This window comes from Candoia aspera, chromosome 6 (genome assembly GCF_035149785.1).
Source record: "Candoia aspera isolate rCanAsp1 chromosome 6, rCanAsp1.hap2, whole genome shotgun sequence".
NCBI classification, from domain to species: domain Eukaryota; kingdom Metazoa; phylum Chordata; class Lepidosauria; order Squamata; family Boidae; genus Candoia; species Candoia aspera.
In genome coordinates this window covers 24,714,436-24,736,451 of record NC_086158.1, presented here as the reverse complement: position 1 = coordinate 24,736,451, position 22,016 = coordinate 24,714,436, and the positions used below count along the sequence as shown (strand labels likewise).

The 22,016-nt window shown below is 36.3% G+C and overlaps 1 protein-coding gene across 17 annotated transcripts in view; it reads left to right on the top strand.

The window, feature by feature from the left end:
* The window catches only part of MBNL1 (muscleblind like splicing regulator 1), a 197,894-nt gene extending 176,434 nt beyond the window's left edge, over positions 1-21,460 (top strand). For 10 of the 17 annotated variants that reach the window (XM_063306544.1, XM_063306548.1, XM_063306557.1 and 7 more), the window contains 7 exons: positions 757-1,014; positions 3,373-3,426; positions 4,345-4,498; positions 8,772-8,807; positions 9,573-9,667; positions 16,331-16,405; positions 17,786-21,460. In XM_063306544.1, coding sequence (XP_063162614.1) covers positions 757-1,014; positions 3,373-3,426; positions 4,345-4,498; positions 8,772-8,807; positions 9,573-9,667; positions 16,331-16,387 — 654 coding nt within the window. In that variant the 3' untranslated portion in view covers positions 16,388-16,405; positions 17,786-21,460. The remainder of the gene's footprint in view (positions 1-756; positions 1,015-3,372; positions 3,427-4,344; positions 4,499-8,771; positions 8,808-9,572; positions 9,668-16,330; positions 16,406-17,785) is intronic. The other 7 variants (XM_063306543.1, XM_063306555.1, XM_063306545.1 and 4 more) reach the window with 4 other exon arrangements.
* The last annotated feature ends 556 nt before the right edge of the window (positions 21,461-22,016 follow it).

Below are 22,016 nucleotides of genomic sequence, written 5' to 3'. Positions count from 1 at the left end.
TATTGTTATATCCTGCTACATGTCTTTCCCACAGCCTGAAGCGTCATGATATCTTAATTTAAATATGGGACTACTGGAGAGCTGGTTGTATATTAGAGTACAGGATATTGAGACACACTACCCGGTGTGGTGTAGTGTTTAAGCTGTTGGATTAGGAATAGGAAAACCCAAGTTCAAGTCCACACTTAGTCATGGAAACACACTGGTTGACTTCGGTTTAATTATTGTCCCTCTGCCCAGCCTACCTCATAGGGTAGCCATTGAGAGGTCAAAGTGAAGCAGAGCTATGTAAGGTCTTTGAGGAAAGATGGGAATAAATCTAACGAACAAATAACTGAATAAATTCAAAACGCTTGCACTTAACCAAAATATTGTCTATTTAAAAAAAAGATGAAGAGCGAATTATCTTTTATTAAGCTGAATGAAGGAGAAATTCTCAGCTTAGCTGTTGCCCAGAGTGAAGTAAAAAATGCAGGAATTCAATTTGAACCCTTAGAGTAGTTTGCTTTAATTGGAAGTATTTTGCTTTTAAGTTTGGGAAACTGCTGGGCTACCTAAATAAACCAACTGTCAGAATGAGAATTAAGAATATCACTCAGCTTTTAATTACAGTCAGAGGGGCACAGACATCTTCTCAAGGTGGAACAAAACTGAACTGTTGAGGATTATTTATCAGTTGTTGCAGAATAACTTTCATCTTGTTGTGTTTAGTTAATTCTTGAAGTAATTTTACTTGCATTTTTTTCCTGCCTGTAGGTATGTCGAGAGTATCAGCGTGGCAACTGTAACAGAGGAGAAAATGATTGCCGGTTTGCCCACCCTGCCGACAGTGCAATGATTGATACCAACGACAATACTGTTACTGTCTGCATGGATTACATCAAAGGGAGATGTTCAAGGGAAAAGTGCAAATATTTTCACCCTCCAGCCCATCTGCAAGCTAAGATCAAAGCTGCCCAGTACCAGGTCAATCAAGCAGCAGCTGCTCAGGCAGCAGCTACTGCAGCAGCCATGGTAAGTCCAGAAAACAAATCAAATGTTTCTGTCGCATTGTCAGCCACTGAGCAATGTTATTGAATTGAACCTCCCTACTAAAGATAGGATGGTTTGGGTATCCCGTTCCCACTTCAGTAAGCTGACAAGCATGTGGTGCCAGGTCTGCTCTTACATAGTGTCAGATTCTACTAAAAAATGTAGTGACTTTGTCTATGTGTATTTTGTGCATAGAAGTACATGCCAGATGTACATATTAGCTTCATGCCTATACTGCATAGTGAGAGACAGTCATTTATTATGGGTCACCTGTACATTGATATTATTGATACGCATGCACATAAACCCTAACTGGCAAGTTTTTACATCATCTGCTACATAAGAATTACACAAAGACCTGGTGCATTCTTCAGTAGATCCCATGATCTGTCATTTTCTGTGCTCCATTTCCATCTGCAAAGACCTATGCCATCAAAGAGGTGCAAATTTTTGTATAATTGATCTTATACCGTCTTACTTTTCCTTCCTTTTTCATTGGAAGGATTTTTCTCCTCCTATAATTGATCTTGTGCATTCATTTGCCTAGTTAATAGTTTGGACCACATTTAGCTAGCAGCAACTCAAAATAGGTGTTCAATGATTCTGGAACCTAGCTACAGTATGCAAACTTATTTCAGGGATCTTCTTTTGTTTATGTGTGTGCGTAAAGTTCACATTTATTATATTTAAGGTGATTTGCAATGACACATATCCAGTGCTTTCATCTACAAAACAAACCCTCACTCTGCAGTTCCAAAGGAGAAGACACAGCATTAGTGCTCTATCTCAGTGAAATTGAACACTAAGCATGCATTTGAATATATCCTGACAAACACATCTAAGCTGAATTTGCAAAAATGTTCTTCCGCATTTAACAGTCTCAGCTTAAAGGCAAAAAGATTCATTTTTGCTTCATAGGGAAAGAAAATGTCAATACAATTCTCATATGAGGTGTTCTTGCACTTATTTAGTTTTGAGGTGGCCATGGGATGTGTGTGAATATCTGCCTTTCACTGCAGTCATATGTTGGCAGTGCAGTTTACCTGGCTTCCCACCCTTCAGTTAAATCCCAAGGAGAGATATGATGGAAGCCATTCTATGAGGCATTTTCAGACCCAGGAAACATGGGGAGCCTGGGAGACGATAGATCATTACAAAAAACTTTAAAAGGGAGAGAAACAGCACTCTTCTACCACCTCACAATTATAAAGCAAGGTGAAAACTATCAAGAGAAGAATTTCTAAAGAAATTCTGAAACTTCCTGAAGATAAGGTAAAAAAAGGTGGAAATTTTAAGAAATTAGAAGATGGATTTCTACTCGCTATTATATGTAATAACTTTAATAAACATGATAGAAGCGGGGGACAAATAATTTCTGGAAGTATTTAAGAACAGGCATTTCAAGCAACCTGACTATAAAATAACTTGAGGAATAAAATCATGTGTATTGTGCTTCTCTGAAATCAGCTATTACAATGAATAACTGCACCACTGTAAGTGTGACTGTGACATGGAGCAGCACAATCACATCACGCTGGGAGAAATTAGACATTGACCAATGGTCTAAAATGTGTTTTGTGGTAGGGGATTAAGAAAAAAACCCTGTTTCAATGAGTCCATTCTTTAGATGGCTGTCAATGTTAGGTGAGAGCTCCTAGCTTCTAACTCCTAGCCAGCATTGGCTGATATAAAGCGTCAATCTAGTTAGTACTTGGATGGCACATCACTAGGAAATCATAGGATTATAGGCTAGACTGAAGTTGAAAAAACATCTGAGGAGAAGGCCTACTTCTATATTGTTGCCAGGAAAACTACATGGATATATCCATGAAGTAACCAGGAGTCAAGCTCAACTGGAAGATACTACCTTTACTTTAACATTATCCTATATTTCTTTTTACATAACTGCAGTATATGATTTGACCATTAAATATTCCCATGAAACATTGTGGCATGATATTCATAGCACAGAACAGGACAACAGAAGAGAGACCTTTTTCTGTGTTTATGGAGATTTGCACAAAAATACAGAAAGGAGACTCTCTTTCTCACTCTTCCTCCTTCTTTCACTCTCCCCTTCCCCATTAGAGTATCTTGTTCGTAATTAACTACATAGAGGTGTATCCTCACAATAACAACTCAATAGTGCCTTTATTGTGCATGCTTAGTCTTGTTATTCGTTGTATATGGCATTCCGATGATTTGTTTTTTATTTGTTTTTTTCTCACCTACCCAAAATGCACTGCTGCCCCCATGATGCACCTCTGCTTGCTGTTTATGTTAATGCGCTTGAACCCCACTGGCCCATTGCCATCATGTGCTCGCTGCCTGCTAATTAAGACTCAGTCGGCTGTCAAATCACTGAAGCGACCCCTCGAGGCAACCTTTGACCTGGTACTATGACCTTTCACCTTTTAGCTTGGCATGTAGCTTTACTGTAGATACAAATTATTTTTTAATTAAATTCTTAAGTAAATTTTCCTTATTTCCTGTTATAAAGTAATATGAGCTCAAATTAAAACTGAGTGTGGTTTCCTTGTGTTCATGGGAAGGGGATGAGAAGAATGTTTATGTACCATCCTGTACCTTCTCGAAGATGGAGGATCCTACATTCAGTTTAATCACATAGACATTTCTAAATCTAGTAAGATGGGTTTTTTTTAAAAAAAGGATTTTAAAAAAATGTGTAAAATATATATGATCTATATATTTGTATCTGTTTGGTTGGCATGGCTTAACAATATTCTTATGTAGATTTAACATTTGTAATGCAAGTGCCAGCATGGTTTGGTACTTTGTTTTGTTTTGTTTTTGCATGCATAGATAGATTTTGGGGATATGGGAGTAAAATTTAATATTATATTAATCTTTTTTCATTCACTCTATAAAATTTCTCTTTAACATGGCTTTTACTTATCAATCCTCATGGAGCTAGCAGTGCAGCTTTTTTTTTTTTCCTCCCTGGTATTCCTGCTTCTTTACTAAAACCTGAACCTTTTTTATAGTGAAAAAACACTAGTTTACTGTTCTCAAGCACTTACAGTGCCATACTGAAAGGGCAGTAATAAAACTTCCTTGCAAAGCTTCGGCCTTGCTCTTTTCTTTGAATAGTAAAGTCCCCTCTGCTGCTTGCTTGCTCAAGGATATAAAAGGAAAGATGGTGGTGCTCAATTACTGTATTTTATACTGACTGTTCTATTTCTTTTCTGTTTCTCTCTCCCTCTTCCTTCCTTCCTTCCTTCCTTCCTTCCTTCCTTCCTTCCTTCCTTCCTTCCTTCCTAACTGGGCTATCTTGTCCTCATCTATCAATAGGGGATTCCTCAAGCTGTACTCCCCCCATTACCAAAGAGGCCTGCGCTTGAAAAAACCAATGGTGCCACCGCAGTCTTTAATACTGGTATTTTCCAATACCAGCAAGCTCTTGCAAACATGCAGTTGCAACAGCATACAGCCTTCCTCCCACCAGGTACGTGGCATTTTCCATATCCTTTTGAAAAGATCCCAATGAGATCACTAGAAGAATTTCCCATGTGTTAGCCAGGTTCAAAGGCTAAGGCTTTGCGTTCTTAAGTATGATAAAAAGAAGGCATGGGAAGGGTAACACACACAGACACCCAAAACAGAGACAATCTTGCTGCTAAATTGCAGATGCTGCATATATTTTCATGGAAGCAAGGTGTTGGGTGCTTTCTAGCATAATATGAAAATCTGCATCTCTGAAGTGTGCAATCATGTTTCCAAACAGCATTTGAAATCTTTTTCTCTCTTCTGTCTAATCCTTCATTTTATACCTCTTACGTTGTTATTTATATATATATATATATATATATATATATATATATATATATATATATGTATATTAACTGCTGTAAGACCCCTTTGCTCAAGTGAGTTTAACAGGCATTGCCTATTGAGAATATAATTTACCATATACTGAATTGTGTTAGAAAAATACTTATAGACTAAGTATGTTTATATTATTATTATTATTATTATTATTATTATTATTATTATTATTATTATTTGTTTTTCTTTACTGGCTGTGGGTCAAACCTTTGTCTTTGACTAAAACGCAAGATAAGGTTTGAAATAATAAATTAACTGACTTTACATCTTCTTTACCTTTTGAAATCAGGGTGAACATTGTAGTGATGGCCTTTCATTTTTCACTGATTAATCAACAAAGGGGTCCTACACAAGTATCTTTTTTATTCCTGCAAGTTAAAGCACCATAGATTTTCATTGCTACCTTACGTTCATTTGCTAAACACTCTGTGCAAAAGTGTGTGTTGGTGTCAAACATCAAGAAGGAGGATTACTGAAACTTAAAACTGAATTATGTCATTTTTGTAGTTTGGAAATGGTGGTAAAATAAACTGATCTTTATATTTCAGCGTGGATACCTTAATTAGATGCATGGATTAGGCAAAATAATATTAAGAACAACAACAATAGCAATAACAAAAATAATAATGACACCTCTGTCCCCAGAAAGCTTGGAAGATCATCCTTAGGAAAACCAAGCATTACCAATAAAGCCTATTTTTCCTCTGATATAAACCCAAGATCGAGTTCAATTTTTCTTTTTTCCTTTTACCAATCCCAGATATAGGCTGTGTAAACTGAGCTACAGAATGAGCTGCTCTCAGTGTTGCTGAAATAATCTAATTGTCCTGGATAATGTCAGAGTTGCTGGGGGAGAGAAGTAGCATATTTAGATAGGATGTAATATATAAAGGATTAAGGCTAAGCATATAGGAAGAAATAGAAAAAGTCAGCATAATATCAGGTGCTATAAGTGAAGATACCAGGGAATGTGGCCAATATTTAGTAGGCTGCAACAACTTTAACTTAGATGTTGAATTTGCTCAATAAAAGGTTCCATTTGTTAAAGTGAAGAAAGTTGCAGGATTTATCAGTTGTCAGATCCATCAATTTAATAAGGCCAAAATGTGCACATACTGCCAGAAATAACAATGATACCTAATGGTAATATAAATCAAAGAAGCAAGCTTGTTACATAAATTAAAAGAACTAATGCATATTATTTGAATTTTTTAAATTACTGTTTCAAACTTAAGTCCACTTTGAATATAATGATTCAATTCAGTCAACACTGATACTTAAACATTAGGTAATTAGGTAAGTTTAAATCAGTTCATAATATTCAAACATTTATCATAACCATAATTTTTAATATCTGTTTCACTTAATTTTCTTATCTGATGTTTATAAGAATCCTGGGCAGGGAGTGGGGGAAATTGCAGAAAAAAAAATTAATAGCATTATTTTATCTAATTGATTTTATTTTCAGGAAACATTTTTAAAAATATGGCTGCATCCAGATGTGTTAGGAGTACAAGTTGAGGAATTCTGAGCCTGTACTGCTCTGAGAATTTTGGGAATTAATCCCAGAGTATCTGGGAGTAACCAGAATGGGGAAAGATTGAGCTAATGCTTTAATCAGATGTTTCCTTCCAATAATGGGAATCGTCTAAATATACTAAAATAGTTCACTGCCAAGTAAAACAGTTTTAAACTATGTTTATGTGTTTATTTATCACATATCTTCACTGCCCATCTCAACAAACGACTCTGGGCAGTTTACAAGCAAATTAAAACCATAAAGGAATGGTTTTAAATATCATTAAAAGAGACACAGTATAAAATATAAATATACAAATATAGATTTAGTTATTGATTTATGAATTTCTAGACTGCCCAGTTCCAAAATTATTCTGGGTGGCTTCACAAGTGACAACTGTTGTCAAAGGGACAACATAACCTACCACATTGCCCACAATCAAAGGGCCCCACCCAAATGCTCTAATCCAAAGCCTGGAGAAAAAAGAACAAATGTTTAAAGCTCACGAAGACAGGCAAGGTACAGCCATATAAATCTCCATGGGGATGCTGTTCCAAAGGGTAGGTGCTATAACAGACAAGGCCCTCTTCCTGGGTCCCGCTAGATGCCATTGCTTAACTGATGGGACCCAAAGCAAACTGACTTTGCCAGAACACTCAGGCTGGGCCAACCCTATAGGAGCCAGGCAGTCCCCCCATATAGCTAGGTCCTATACCATGTATGTTATAGGTAATCAGCACCTTAATTTGCACTCAGAAGCCAGGTGGCAACCATTGCAGCTCACATAGCAAGGATGTCACATGGGAATAGCAAGCTGCTGCATTCTGGACTGAATATAGCTTCTGAGTGGTCTTCAAGAGCAACAATAACTGGACAGTGTTACAGTAGAAGTGATCCAGGAGGTAATCAAGCCATGAATGACTGTAAGGAAGACCTCTTGATCCAGGAATGGGCATATTGGCATACACGTGGAACTTGTTGAAGGCAAATACCTTCCTGGCCACAGCTGCTCAGCAGGAGTTGAGAGTTCAGGAAAAAACCCAGATTGTGCACTAGTCCCAAACCAGTACAACCCCATTCAGGATCAAAGGTGAAAGGTCCCTAGAACTGAGAAGACAACCCCCATAGCCACTCACTTTCTAGGGCTAAGCCTGAGCCTAGTCCTTCCCATCTAGACCCCAACAGCCTCTGGGCACTGGGACAAGACCTTGATAGCATCAATTAGTTGTCTAGGATTCAAGATACACACACCTGTTATCAGCATACTGATAATGCCTAACACTGAACTGCCTCATGTAGATATTACACAGGAAGGGTGAAAGCATCAAGCCCTGAGGCACCCTGTAAATCAGGGGCTTCAGGCTTGACCATCTCCTCTCCCCAACCCCCTGCCCCTGCCAATACCAGCTAGAGCGGGCTGTGGAGAAAGGAGAACTACCATAACACCACGCCCCCGCAGTGAGATAGAGCTGTCACTACTCTTACTGAAGTCCAGAGAAGAAATGTTGGCACCTTGCCCAGCATGCCACCAGTGTCTTAAGAGGTCATTGGCAGCATGCTATGCTGATTTTTTATTCTTCAGAGGTCTGGCTCAAATAGCTCTTTTTCTCATCTACTGATGTCCCTGGATCTTTCCATCCTAAGGATGGGTTGAGGTTCCTTAGATCATAATTCCCTGGGTCCTTATGACAAATTGATTAAGGAAGGTAAAGCTCCATGTTTTTTCTTCTCTCAGTTATATGGAAGGAAAAGGTTTTACTTAGACTGACATTCATGCATATAATGCTAAATTATGATTTAGTGTTATGTATTAATCAGTCCACAAAACTACAGAGTAACAATAATATCTCTAGATTTACCCATCCTTTGCCTGAAACTTAAATATCTTGTGTCTGCCAGTTAGAATGGAGAACAGCAAAGTTTAATGTTGCACTAGTACAGTGTTGCTTCTTTCTGCATCCACATTAGTCCTGAATTAGCATATAAAATGACTATACTGTATATAAATGCTAAGGGAAATACCTATAAATCAAAGTTAATATCAATCAATAAACGAGTAAATATCAAAATCGAACAACTGAAATCCTTATGTTATTAGAGCCTACATTTAACTTAGTAGCTCATTTCAATCAGAATACCAACACACAGTTCAGTCTGCTTTCTCCTTGCCCTGCTCATGTAAGTCTAGTTCTAATTGACCACCACCTTGCTGTTTGATTTGATTGTGCTATTGGTTACATGCCACTGTTTTCCCATAATAACCAATTTTTCCTTCTTTGTTCAAATGAGATTTTCCTAATTACACGTGTGATGGGTTGTTTTAATTCTTTTCCCTTTGCAAATCCACCTTCCTGTTGCAATGCATGATGGGCAGGCTCAATATTGTGCATGACACCCGCTACAAGTGTTGGTAGGTGCCAGCTTTGTTTCTTGATTATCTTAAACCTGTTTAGCAGCTCACAGACTTTCAAAATCCACTGCTAGGTTTTAACCTAGAGTTACCGTGCAAAATCATTTTTCCTCCCTTGCACTAACACTTGTCAATTAAATGCATTTGCTTTATTTAATTGACATAATTTACCTAGAAGCCATTTACTTCCTAGCATATCAAGTTGTTCTATGGCACATTTCCCCTGTCCCCTTTTATCAGCTCTGGTGGATTTTGACTGGACTTTGAGTTCCAGTGTTTTAGAAAATTGTTTTGTATTTAAAACAGAAAAAGCCAGTTACACATTTTATGCAAGAAATGCAGAATTAAAGTTTCATTTCAGCAGATTCTAATAATATCAGAAGTTAAAATGGGAGGGATTGGGAATATGGTTATCCTAAGATTTTCAAACTATTAATGAGAGTGCTATTTGTAGTTTGTTGAGTATAAAATGAAATAGTTAAAGTTTATTGTATTGACTTTGGTGATTCTGTGGTAATGAGCATTTTTCCCTTCCCTTTTCTCCTTTCCTCTTGTCTTTTACCTTGCCCCCCCCCCCCCGCTCTCTGGAATGTTGCCCTGCTTTGCGCTGTGGTTGCATGTCCTTTTTGCTGGTGGCGGTATTTCCCCCCATGGCTTCTCTGCTGATATAAATGCCATACTTGACCATTTTACCACCTCTTGCCATGGTTTCCCATACTGCTACACTCTTCTGTATGTTTGCTTATTTGGTTTTCCTTCCAAAAGTTCCCATGGTGCACGGCGCTACGCCCGCCACTGTGTCTGCAGCAACAACATCTGCCACAAGCGTCCCCTTCGCTGCAACTGGCACAGCCAACCAGGTTTGCTAATTTACAGCTTTGTTTCTTAAACATAACTCAAAATCGGTGCTTTTAAGGAGCATGGGGTTTTCTTTTATTATAATTTTTTCTATTTTTTGGTTTGGTTGGTTGGTTTTTTTGTTTGTTGGTTTATACTTCTTGTTGGCCTACACGTTCTCTTTAGATCTGCAGCATAGCTTAATTGGCCTTCTGTCCCTGCTCTCCAATAATAAGTCCTTCCTGAATTGATCAATATGTGACAAACCATATTTCTTTGCCTCCCACTTCCATGTTCACTGTTACAAGAACAGATGTAGAGAAAGAAAACACAAGAATGTAAGATCACAATTCTTTGTTTCCTATGTAGAGTGGTCAACTTTTTGCAAGCCAAGGCAGCATCGAATCTATGAATGGCAAACTGGGGAAGGGCATTCAAAGAATAGGCAGACCCTGGACAAAGAAATGGGCAGAGCCAAGAAAATTTTGGTTTAATTTAATTGAGCTTTAATTAAAATTAAATTAAATTAAATTGCTACTGTTAAATGCGATTAAGCCCCATTCACACATACGCACGCACATACACACAATATACACCCACATACATACATACACACACACACACCCTTTATGTTGTACTAAAATATATACTTCAGTGGCAAGTTTTGTAAGAGTTCTAAAATCTGTTCTGAGCCTACTGTGAAAGAAGCCTAATATAACACAAAGCACCAAAGGATGTTCCAAGTACATTTATGCAGTATACTTAAGCTATAAATACCATCTCTTTAAAGTAGGCCAGTATTATTTTCTGCATAATTATGGCCAAAGCAGAAAGGCCATAGCTTGCCTGAGGTCATCAGAGAAATATATGACAAGAAAATAAATGAATACTGGGAATACTCTTCCCACATGCTGTTCTCCAGATGGATATACGCTGGGTGGTGATGATAAGAGTTGTTGAACTTAACTAGAAATCACTAGGTTTTGGAAATCTGAATGTCGCTATTATCCACTGGTAGGCCAGGTCTCAAATTTACAACTCTTTAATCTTCCAGTGCTTTAAAGTTAATATACAGAATCTTTATATACAGAACTTGAGGAGCTAAATTGATTTTCTACTTTACAAAGAACACCAAGTACAAGAAATCAGTATCTGAATGAGTAGGAATCTCTAATCATCCTATTGTTGTTGACATAATGCCCAGCATCCCCAACCATGGTCGTGCTGTCTACAGCTGCTGGCAGTTGTACTTCAGTGGTATGTGGAGGCCCTGGGGTTCCCATCTTTGCCTAACCAGTATGGGGTGGTGGGGAAGAACTTGATACCATTAACATCTATTTCCTTGCTATTATCTGGGAAAAAAATCAGACTTCAGTGGAACAACAGCCCGTATGGATTGCCCATTTTTGTTTTTAGTGACCCCAGATTCTAGAGCCCTGCAGGCTTCACAGGTTTAAGCTCAGGTTTGTCCAGATCACATGAAGGTATAACTTCACCAGTGCCCAGACTGTACATTCTATAAACCAGCCACTGCCTGTTGTTTCATACTTTTTGCTCTTACATTTTAGCTCCACCATTCAATTCTGTTAAACCTTTCATTGAAATGATGAAAATATGGAGCACACCTATATTTTTATTTATTTATTATTAAATTTGTATGCTGCCTGACTCCCAATGACAATATATTCCCTATTTTTGTCCAGGTGAAGTCTGAATATATTCAGAAATTAAAGAATTTTTTTCAAACTAGATTGCTTGATCTGAAACTGAAATGTTTCTTTATTTTGTTCCTATGTGTTATAAACTGCCTTATATGGAATTTTGAATCCTAATCTACAGACAAGACATCCACCCCACTTTGGTCATATTTTCATAAGTAGGTGACATACAGAAGAAAATCACACAAAGAGAATACAAAACTTATGAGCAACGTGGCCCATATTTATTATGTATTTAGATGTTAGTATGAAATGTTGTCTGCTACATTAGATTTAGATGTACCATCCTCATGCCTAGAATTTAGATGCTCTACATTCCTGGGGGAATCCTTCTCCTCTTCATTAATTGCTCTAATTTGAGCAGGAGGATAGCAATAAACAATCCATTCCATAATTAAAAGGGATAAGAAGCAGCAGTAAAAATTGTAGGTACCCTGGCAACAGAAGCAACAGTCTTTCTGCCCTGAAGAGTGCAGTTTAGATTTCTCAAACAAGAAACCAGGAGACAGAGTTCTAGTCTCACTTAGGCATGAAAGCCGACTGGGTGACCTTGGGCCAGTCACTCCCTCTCAGCCCAACTCACAGGGTGGTTGTTGTGGGGCAAACAGGAGGAGGAAGGAGTATTAGGTATGTTCCCCACCTTGAGTTATTTATAAAAATAATAAAGACAGGGTAAAAAAATCAAAAGAAAGCAGGATCTCATGAACATGTAATAGTTGGTGTTTAGCTTCACTAAAACTATAAAGTATCCTGTCCGTTATAACTGTGATGCAAAGCTGTAATTGGTTGTCCTGGCCATAGAGTGCAAGGACTGGCAACCTGAAATAGGAGCTTAAGCATGTCCTCCCTATGAAGGAAGGCATATTAGTGTACTATAAGGCACATTATAAGGCCATAAATGAGATAAAGAAGCTTAGGTTGCAGATGCTGGTGGACAAAAATGAAGCTTGCCACTAAGCCCTGAAGGTAGTTTGCTACCTTTAGATGCAGAAAGAACTCTGCCCTATTTTGTACATTGGCAACAGAAAGAATTAAGTTAGGAGAATTCTGAATAAGTTTGCACAAGGAAAAAAGAAAAAGGAATGATTTCATTAAAATCATCAGAGTAAAATAAAATATTTAGCCAGTGGCCAGTGGCAGTTGCAATACATTGCATAATTCCCCGAAAATCAGCCTCTCTGACTACTGTGTGACTGCTTTTTGAAGAAATATACATAGACATTTACTGCAAAGAAAAAGATAGATGATTCTGATTCTGGGCTGCAGTTTATTGAAGCAGGGCCAAAGCTGGAAGGGAAAAATTATTTCTGAGCCTTACATATAAAGTTTATCACAAAAAGGAGAATTGGAGTTAAGTGATAGATGAATTTATTTAAAAATTCAGACTTACAAAGTTAATATAAAGATTTTGAACTGGATATGACCTACAAAAGAAAAAAGTTTGTGAAAGTGCGACTGGGTATATTCCTGTTAATGCCTTAGGACTATACTAGATATTGAACTAGTTTTCATGTCACAATAAGCCAGCATATTAGCTCCTGGTTGGCTTCTTTCATCAGCAATGCAGCCAAACAAGCAAGAAGGGTTTCATCTATGGTTTATTAAGTGGTACATATGAATCTGGGTCCTTGGTTTATCTCCTAACAAACCAGAATGCAAGCTAAGAAAAAGGTTCCTTGATGTCAAAGGAGATACTTACTCAGATGCAACACTGTACAAACAAGAGAGAGAAGCTTTCTGAGCGTTTTTTTTTAAGCATATTACCACCTGGTAAGAACTATATAAAAATACATACAGCACACTTCCTCAATCCTAAATTATGATATACAAAGTGGTTTCTTCTCTTTGCAATTAAGTTCCCTTTACGTAAGGGAGAAGTGGTGCGCTGCACCTGATTCTCTGTTGAAATGTCATAAACCATTGTAGATCCCACTCACCCCTACAAAAAAGGTCTCAATTCCATTTTCAGAATTCTGCTGGAAAATAGGAAACAGAATCCACAAACAAGGAAAGGGAATCCCATCATCATCCTACTGGCCCAGATTGCCTATTATGATGAAATTACACATTATAGCTTACAACACAGCATAGCTTACAACTGACCCTATAATATAAGTATCTTGCCCCAGCCTAACACCCTCAAGTTGTGCTGGGGCATCCGTGCTGAATGGGAGTTTGGGGGGCTGGTTATTTGGATGGTGGCAGGGTGGACTCTACATACATAGAATCTAGATTCTGATTGGGACTAGTATATGCAGTGTGAGAGATGCATAACTCTCCCTTAGATAACTCCTATTTCTTCCTAAAATATATGCCCATTAATAATTAAAAATGAGGAAAAAGCGCCTCCCCTGATGCCATCGTGCCACTGACATATCAGAAATCAAAGATGCTATCACATCAAATTTTTATCTTGATGGCTAAAAAGTTGGCAGAGAATAACCATCAGATTGTCATTTATGTTTTCATATATAAAGGCGGCTGTAGGTACATCTACTTTCCATTCTGCAGCATTTTCCTTCTGTGTATTGCTCTTGCTATACGGCTAGGTCAAGATAACCACGTTTTCACATTAATTGTGATTTTATATAATAATGCCAATGGCAGAGGGATCAGGGTAAAACCAGATTTCAAGTATGCAATATCTGAATGCTAAGGGTTAAAAATATAAGTGCTATCTTCTTTACAATATAGCAATTTGATGTTTGGTTTATAACAAAGAAAAGAGTGACTTGTAAGCAAAGGAGTCCTGGACATACTCATTAGGCATTAATAATGAAAAGTTTAGTCATCAGACAAGTTACTTTTTCATAGAGGAAGGAAAGAAAGAACAGAGGGAGGGAGAAAAAAATCTCTTTCCTTTTCCCTCATTCTCTGTACAGATGATTCTGAATATTTTTCTATATTATTAGAAAGGCTTTTCCCACCCAGATTCTGGAGGTTCTGTTTTTGTTGTACAGTTTGATCATTTCATGCATATCTTCCTGGATCCTCATAATGCGCTCCAGTCAAGTTTTGTAACCTATTCTTTCTATATACATATATAAGCAATATATGTATATAATACATGAGCAATGCTGACATGATGCAATGCCACAAAATGCAATGTTCATGCATGCATAAGTACTTGAGACCTGGCCCCCTTCCTCCTTACTGACTGGTGCTGAAGCTCCTTGGTCTGTTTTGACAGCACTACTCTTGAAGCTTCTAGACAGCTGGATGCAACATCTCTTTCTGCTGCAGTAGCAAACCAATGGTATGAGAAGCTTCATTACACTTGGGACACATTTATGTGCAAAAAGAGAATTTAGAAATGTATAGATTAGTCTTCCCCAATCTGGGACCTTCCAGACTTTTTGGGATTCCAATTCATCTGCTTGCTGGGAATTTGGGGAATTAAAATCCCAGCATAACTAGACAATACCAAATTGGAGAAGGCTACTACTGAAAATATTTAAAGAATATTAGGAATGGGGTGGAAAAATAAATTGGGCTGAATTAGAAGATTTATCTCGTTTACTATCTTTTGGACCTTCTGTTTTGTGCTCTAGTCGTAGAAGCCAACAGGAAGTAAGTAAATTGTGGGCTGCAAGAGCAGATGATCATGGCTCAGAGCCTGCCTTCTTAGGAGTGTATTGTTTTTTATCTTACCTGAACCTATTTGACATTTAACTTTTTAATACAAGTGCTTGGAAACTATTACCTGGTTAAGAAACTGAGGGCCTACATGTATTTTTATATTCAGGGGCTAGAGCAGTGTTTCTCAACCCTGGCAACTTTCAGATGTGTGGACTGGCTGGGAAATTCTGGGAGTTGAAGTCAAGGTTGAGAAACACTGGGCTAGAGTGAATATGATAACACTTCTTGGAGAATCTGTTTTTGTTTATATATTTTTAAAAATCAGTCTGTGCCCAAAAGTAGTTGAGACAATTTTAGAATTAACTTGAGCCACCAATTAGATTAATAAAATAAAAATGTCTAGTAATCACAAAACAATCAAGAAAAATCTTGTAGTATCAACACTTGAAGAATAGCATCAATTATATCAGTGACCGTAAAGGAAGCTCTAAAATCCCTCCTGCTCAACTGCCAACAAATATTTTTAGCAACAAAAATGGCTTTACTTGGTAGTGGTATATAGTTGAGAGCTGACCAAATGGATCTGTTCTGAGAGTACTTTGTGCAGGAGGGAAGCACTTTACCTTGCTAATTTCCCTTGATTGATCTTGAGGGAAATCTATCATAAGCAGTAGATACTCTTCCTCCAGTTTCAGTGGAGCATGACGATTATATTGGGAACAATTCTAGCAATCTTTTCATTGTAAAAAGCTTGAAGAAATATTTCAAAAGAAGTATCTAAAATGATACCGTTAGGCAAGAACAGAAACAATTCTTACTTGTATGGATAGCCAAGTATTCAGATTTTCTAACCAACCCCTAAAGTAAATTTCCCAAGTGTTATAGTTCAAGGATCCAATGATTCATTCTGGTCAGCCATTCACTGGAATTTCAGTTCTTTTTAAACAGACAATAACATAAGTTGTTATGATGATAATCTCAGAAAAATCCTACAAATATTCAGATTGAGTATGCAAATGCATGGCCCAAGAGTTTGCTAATTATTTCTAAAGCCAGTTGTTGAAATCAGGAAGCTGAAGCAATCCTAGATCATATAACCTGTGTAGGCCAACAAAAAGAGTGTTTGAAATGACTGAACTGCATGAATGTTTAACTGTAAATTTATCTTTCTTTCTAAACAATCAGTAATGGTTGATATCTTACTTAACTGAACATTCTCATTTAAATTGCTACCTAGGTTTCTGTTAATGTATATCCCATAATACAGAACTTTGCAGTTTTTCATTTGAGCTACTTTATTATATCAATTACAGTTTATATTTTTTTAATGATAATGATGCTGTCTGTTCAATTGTGTCCAATTCTCAGCGATTCTATTTTTTTTAATAGATTCCCATAATATCTGCCGAACATCTGACTAGCCACAAGTATGTTACACAGATGTAGACACTTAATCATCAAACAGTAAGTATCCTGAGTGCATGTTACAGTATTTTGACCCTTTGGCGGGATTTGCATTCCATTGTCCTTGTAGCAAGATTGCTGGGTGATTGTATATGTGTCTCAGTGTTCTTATAGTTGGATGTCTGTTGTATTAAATGTTTTTAAATTTATGTTTTATATTTTCTGTAAACTGCCAAGGCTCAGGCTGAGCTCAGTGATACAGAAATACTTGTAACCAATGAGTGTTAACACCTGACATCTCAGAAAGTATAGGAAGCGATAGTACTGTTCCCTGACATTCTTTTATATGCTTACTGCAAAATCGATGCAATGCATTCAGTGGTAAAACAAATATATCTGCACATGAGTGTAGCCCTCATTTTTGATGGGCAGATAAGTTTTGTACAAAATGAAGGAAATACCTCCCTGCTTGTTCCATGCAGTCTGAAGGAGTACACTGTGGAATTTGCTCACACAGGAATTTAAAAGAGCATTAGACAAATCTAGTGAGAATATTGCTATCTGTTCCTGCTGGTTACAAAAGTCATATGATCCTGAATAATATTTGCTGGCCAGCAACAGAAAATGGCTGTTATGCTCATGTCCTGCTCATACCTTACTGAAATTTGGGAAGAAAAAGAAGCTATTTGGTCTGATCAGGAGGGCTTTTCTTATGTTTTAAGAACATACTATCATATGATACCTCTTTGTTTATTTTATTTTTAATCTGTCCAGTATCCAGAGTAAGTCAAGTAGCCCACTGAAAGTTTTTTTTTTAATGCTCATTGTGAAATTTTAACACATGGATGAAGACCATTTCATAACGAGCAGCGCCTCTTGGTCACTGTGCACTGGGTATATAGTCAGCCATTTGCCACATGCTCCCATTAGATTTTTATAGTAAAATATGAATAAATGGGATCCAGCAATGTTTTGTCATGAGAACATTATATAGATGCTGCTGCAATTAGTCACAAGTAATGTAAGCTTCATATCTTCACTGCTAATTTAGTTTTTTCTGGAAAAAGAAAATCACAGACTCCTCCCTATTTATAGGGATATTTTAAATTGATTTGATTGATTATGTGTCACCATTACTTGACTCTTGGCAACTACGTAGACTTCTCCAGAATGATCCATCGTCTACCTGACCCTTCAGGTCTTTCAACCATCCCCACTGTAATTGAGTCCATCCATCTTGCTGCTGGTTGTCTTCTTCTTCTATTTCCTTTTATCTTTCCCTGCATTCTCAAGAAAACTAGGTCTTCACAAAGGATTTTAAATATGTGTTTATTTAAATAATTGGCTTTTGATTGAATATTTCTGTTGGATTGAATAGTTATATTTTAATATACTACTTGTTTAAGATAATTTTTTAAGAAATTCTCCTTGTTTTCATAGATCATATGACAGAGAAGAAGACAGCGTGGTTGAGTGAAGAATCAGGACAGGTCATTAGCCATAATGTATATACCGTAAAATAACAGCACCCAAATTTCCTCAGCAGTAAGACATCCACATATTGCATGTTAACAAGATGAAATGACAACTTGGAAATTCACTGCACACTGTTGCCTATATACTTTGTACATTGAATAGATATTTGTGCTGGGGTGATCATATTGTCTAAAGTAGCCTTCCCTAACTTGGTGCCCTCCAGTTGTGTTGGTCTATAATTCTGGGTTGAATCCTGGAAGTTGTAGACCCAAGAAAGCTAAAGGGCATCAAATTGGAGAATGTTAGTCTAAAGACTACAGCATTGTCCATCTTTTCTAGCACACAAGTATGCAATGCATACCTAGCCGACGTATGCATTGGTAGACTCTTTTCCTACATAATCATGTACGTCATTTTGAAAAGACAGACTGTGATGTAGCCATAGATCTATAATGTATTGGTACGTCTGTAGACCAAGATATAATTTTTAAAGTAAGTTTATTATCTCAAGGTTTACAAATAACAAAAGGTGCACCTTGTATTTAAAATTGCCATTATAGAAGAGACCGTGCATGCACAGTATAATTTTTTTCCTTTTTTGTTTTAAGAGTAATATTTTTAAATGTAATAGATTGTAAGAAGTGGTAAAAGAGGTATCTGACAGAGATGAATGTGCCAAGTAAAACCACAACTGTGTATATTTTTAAAGCACATCAATGGCTTTAAGTACCGTGTTGTTAAAGATTTTCATGAAGTGCCATAGACTGTAATCAGAGTAGAGTATTATTTCTTCAGTGTTACTTTAAGAGCCACATTTTTGCTTGTTTTGCTAGTAGCTAATCAGTCAAAGGGCACCCTTCCGTTTCAAACCAAAGCTGTCTCAGAAATGGCCACCTCAGTTAATAATAGACCGCACATTTTTTCTTTTTTCTTTTTTTTTAAGCAAGAGCAACCGTAGATATATGGGTCATTCCTAAACATATTGGATACATAAACCTATAAATTATTATAAACCATTGTAGATGTAATAGTTTTGCAAAGTATACTGTATAACAAACAATATACTATTTCAAAAAGGGAAGAGCCATTTCTGAGACAATATTAGAAAAATGTCTGAATAATTTTATTTTGCTTCAATTTTCTAACCTCTGTCAAAAGTCCAAGAGACTCTAAATGTGTTGAAGGAAATGGGTTTTGCTTTTCTGATCCAATGCATCACTTCAAAGTCACACACTTCAAAAAAAAGATAGTGACTCTAATCATGGGAAAAGCACTGACATCAGATGCCTGATTAAAAAGAAAACCAAAATAATCAACAATCAATGAAAATGTTAATTAGAGTAGGCGCTGGGTGGGTTAAATATCGGGTGAGTTTTATATGTGATTTCTTCTGTTGAGATTTAACTGCTTATAGCCTTAGAAAGCCTTTACAAAATGAAACAAAAATAGATGTGCATTCAAGTTTTTAAGATGGATTCATCCAAAGGAAATCCTTTGTGTGGTTTGGATGTTGCAGTTAGTAAAGGATATATTTTGCTCTGTTCAGCAAAGCTCAAGGTGGGGGCCAGGTCTCTGGTAGCGTCGCGTAGAATGGGAGAGGTGAGGGTTCGGTTCTAGAATTCTCCATACTTCCAAGTTTACTTGCAAGTTTTTATGCTTGAGAGATGCTTTCTAGTTAAAAAAAAAAAAAGAATGATGTGTTGATTTTACTGATTGTACTGTACATCTATTAAAGCCTTAGATTATTACATTACGGGTTAAAACCCATACCAATGTAATTTCAATCGTGTTAAGAAAGTATAGGTGACTTCACATGTTATTGTAGTTTACTTACATTTAGAGAATACGACTTATTTTTCCTTGCTAAAATGGTAGTTTTTATTTCGTACATTTATTAGATCACTTTCATTTTCTATTACCAGATGAATGCCATTTAAGTTTATAGAATTTTGTTTTATTAGATTTTACTGATGAATTTTTTTCAAAATACGAAAAAAAATTAAAAATATTTTTTCTTCATAGCATATGCAGTTTTGAATTTACATGTAGTGTCATGAATATTCGTATTCTTGTTAACTAAATGATTTATATTTTACTGATTTAATATTATAATGTAAGAATATCAGTCATTGTTAGTTCTTGTCTAGTTTTCATTAAAAGAACAAAGATCTTTTATATGGATATCTTATATAATCATTGTTAAGTAAGAAGTTAAGTTGTTGCTATTGAAATGATCCTGGCAGACAACTGAGTAATATTTTGATGATTTATTTTGTTTGTAATTAATTATAAAAGAAAAAATCTAGTTCCTAGATATTAGAATAAAATTTATTTTCTACTGTATCCATTTCAAATGTTAAAATATTGTTTAAATATTTTTTTTGAAATCCCTGAATATCAGGCCTTCTTATAAATAAGCTGCATAATCAGTAGATCAAGGGACTTTTTTTGTTGATAATCCAAATACTCAAAAGTTTACGTATAACAAGAATTATAATATGTGTGAGTGCTTGTGCATACTCTTGAGGGATGATTATGCTGCAATTTAGCATGTGGGAAAGTATAGAGAGAAGGTTGACCTTTTGCACTTCTGTATATAGTCAAATAAAAAAAATAAGAGAGAAACCTGTATAATAGTAAGATCTTATTTTGAATAAAAATGTCTATAAATACAAGGAGTTTTGTTAAGGCTTATAAAAATGACAGGCTGAACAAAATTGCTTGCAAAAAAGTGGCACAGAGTTAGCACTCCATACCCCTTTGAAAAAGTGGCTTTGCTTTATGTGAACAGCTTCTAGTTTGCCAGGATTCTTTCAGCTGGAAAGATTGGCCATCCTTCTCATGACTAACAAAAGCTGCACTGGTCTAAATCTGCCTGATGAGACAAGAAAAATAAAAATTATTTTTTTAAAAATAAAATTTCAGAAAAACAGGTACTTCCAACCATTAAAGGTAAATCATGGATCTAATATGTCTTACATTACTCAAAACAACTACTGCATGTTTCAAGTATCAAAGAGAGAGAGAGAAAAAGAAAATATAAATAGATATAAAAATATATATTCTATTCAAACCAGTTTCTGAAAAATTTCAGTAGTTTTATTATTCACACACTAGCGCAAACACACACATACACAGAGAAAGTGATATTGACTTTCACATGCACACTAAGGTTTAAAAAAGTCAACAGGCAAACCAAAACAAAACCATCATAGCTGTAGTTGTTATGTAATTATTTTTATTGCTGTAGTGATCCGGTTCTTTTAGCAGGTGAAAAAAAAATACCCGATCAAATTTACCATTTTCAACCTAAAGCACCTGACAAACCATGTACTACATGAAGCAAAGTGAGGGGGGAGGGAACCAATGATTGAATCTATTCTGTCTCATAATTCATATTGATGAATTAGTACATGTTGCACTTCCTTGCAACCCTATAACTTTCATCTGCTGAAAGGACAGGTATGCTTGGTTTTTACTATTATGTAATCACAGACTTAAATTTGCTTGGTAGTTGCTCCTACTTATGTACTCTGTCCTGGGCTGCAATTTGTTTTTATGCTTATTTTATTATTACTGCTATAGCTGTATGAAAAAAAAAATAAAGTTAAATTGCCCTAATAAAACTTCTTTTAATTATCTTCTTTTCTGTTTTCAAGTTTGATAGAAGAGGGATTCTTTATTGTCATTCTCATTTGTAGTTGGGACAAGGGAGGTCACCATCTCTATTGATAACAGCTCACTATGTGAAGGCCTACATCTTGTTTATGGTTCTACAAATATGGTGCTACCTCTCAGATAGTGAAGACCCATACTTGTATCTCAATTACTCACTATTCAATTACATTTCCCTCTGAATAGGACTGAGAGCACTGAGAAGGAAAGCCACTTTACTTCACTGTTACTCATGATCTGTGTTGCACTACCAAATGTGTGAACCTAAGTATATGAACTGGGCTTGAGAGCTAAAGAGGTAATACGGGAGCTCTAGTGAACTCATGAGCATTCATAAAATAGTTCCCGTAAAATTATGATATCTTAGTTCTGATGAACTTCAAACTTAAGATGGTAGAGGGAAATATTTATTATTATTTTAGACCTCTGGTGTTTCATCTGTAGCTCAGATGAAGTGGTGGGAAAAGGCAAGGAGACTTGATGCAAATAGCTATCCCATTATTTCTTGATTCAAGTTTTA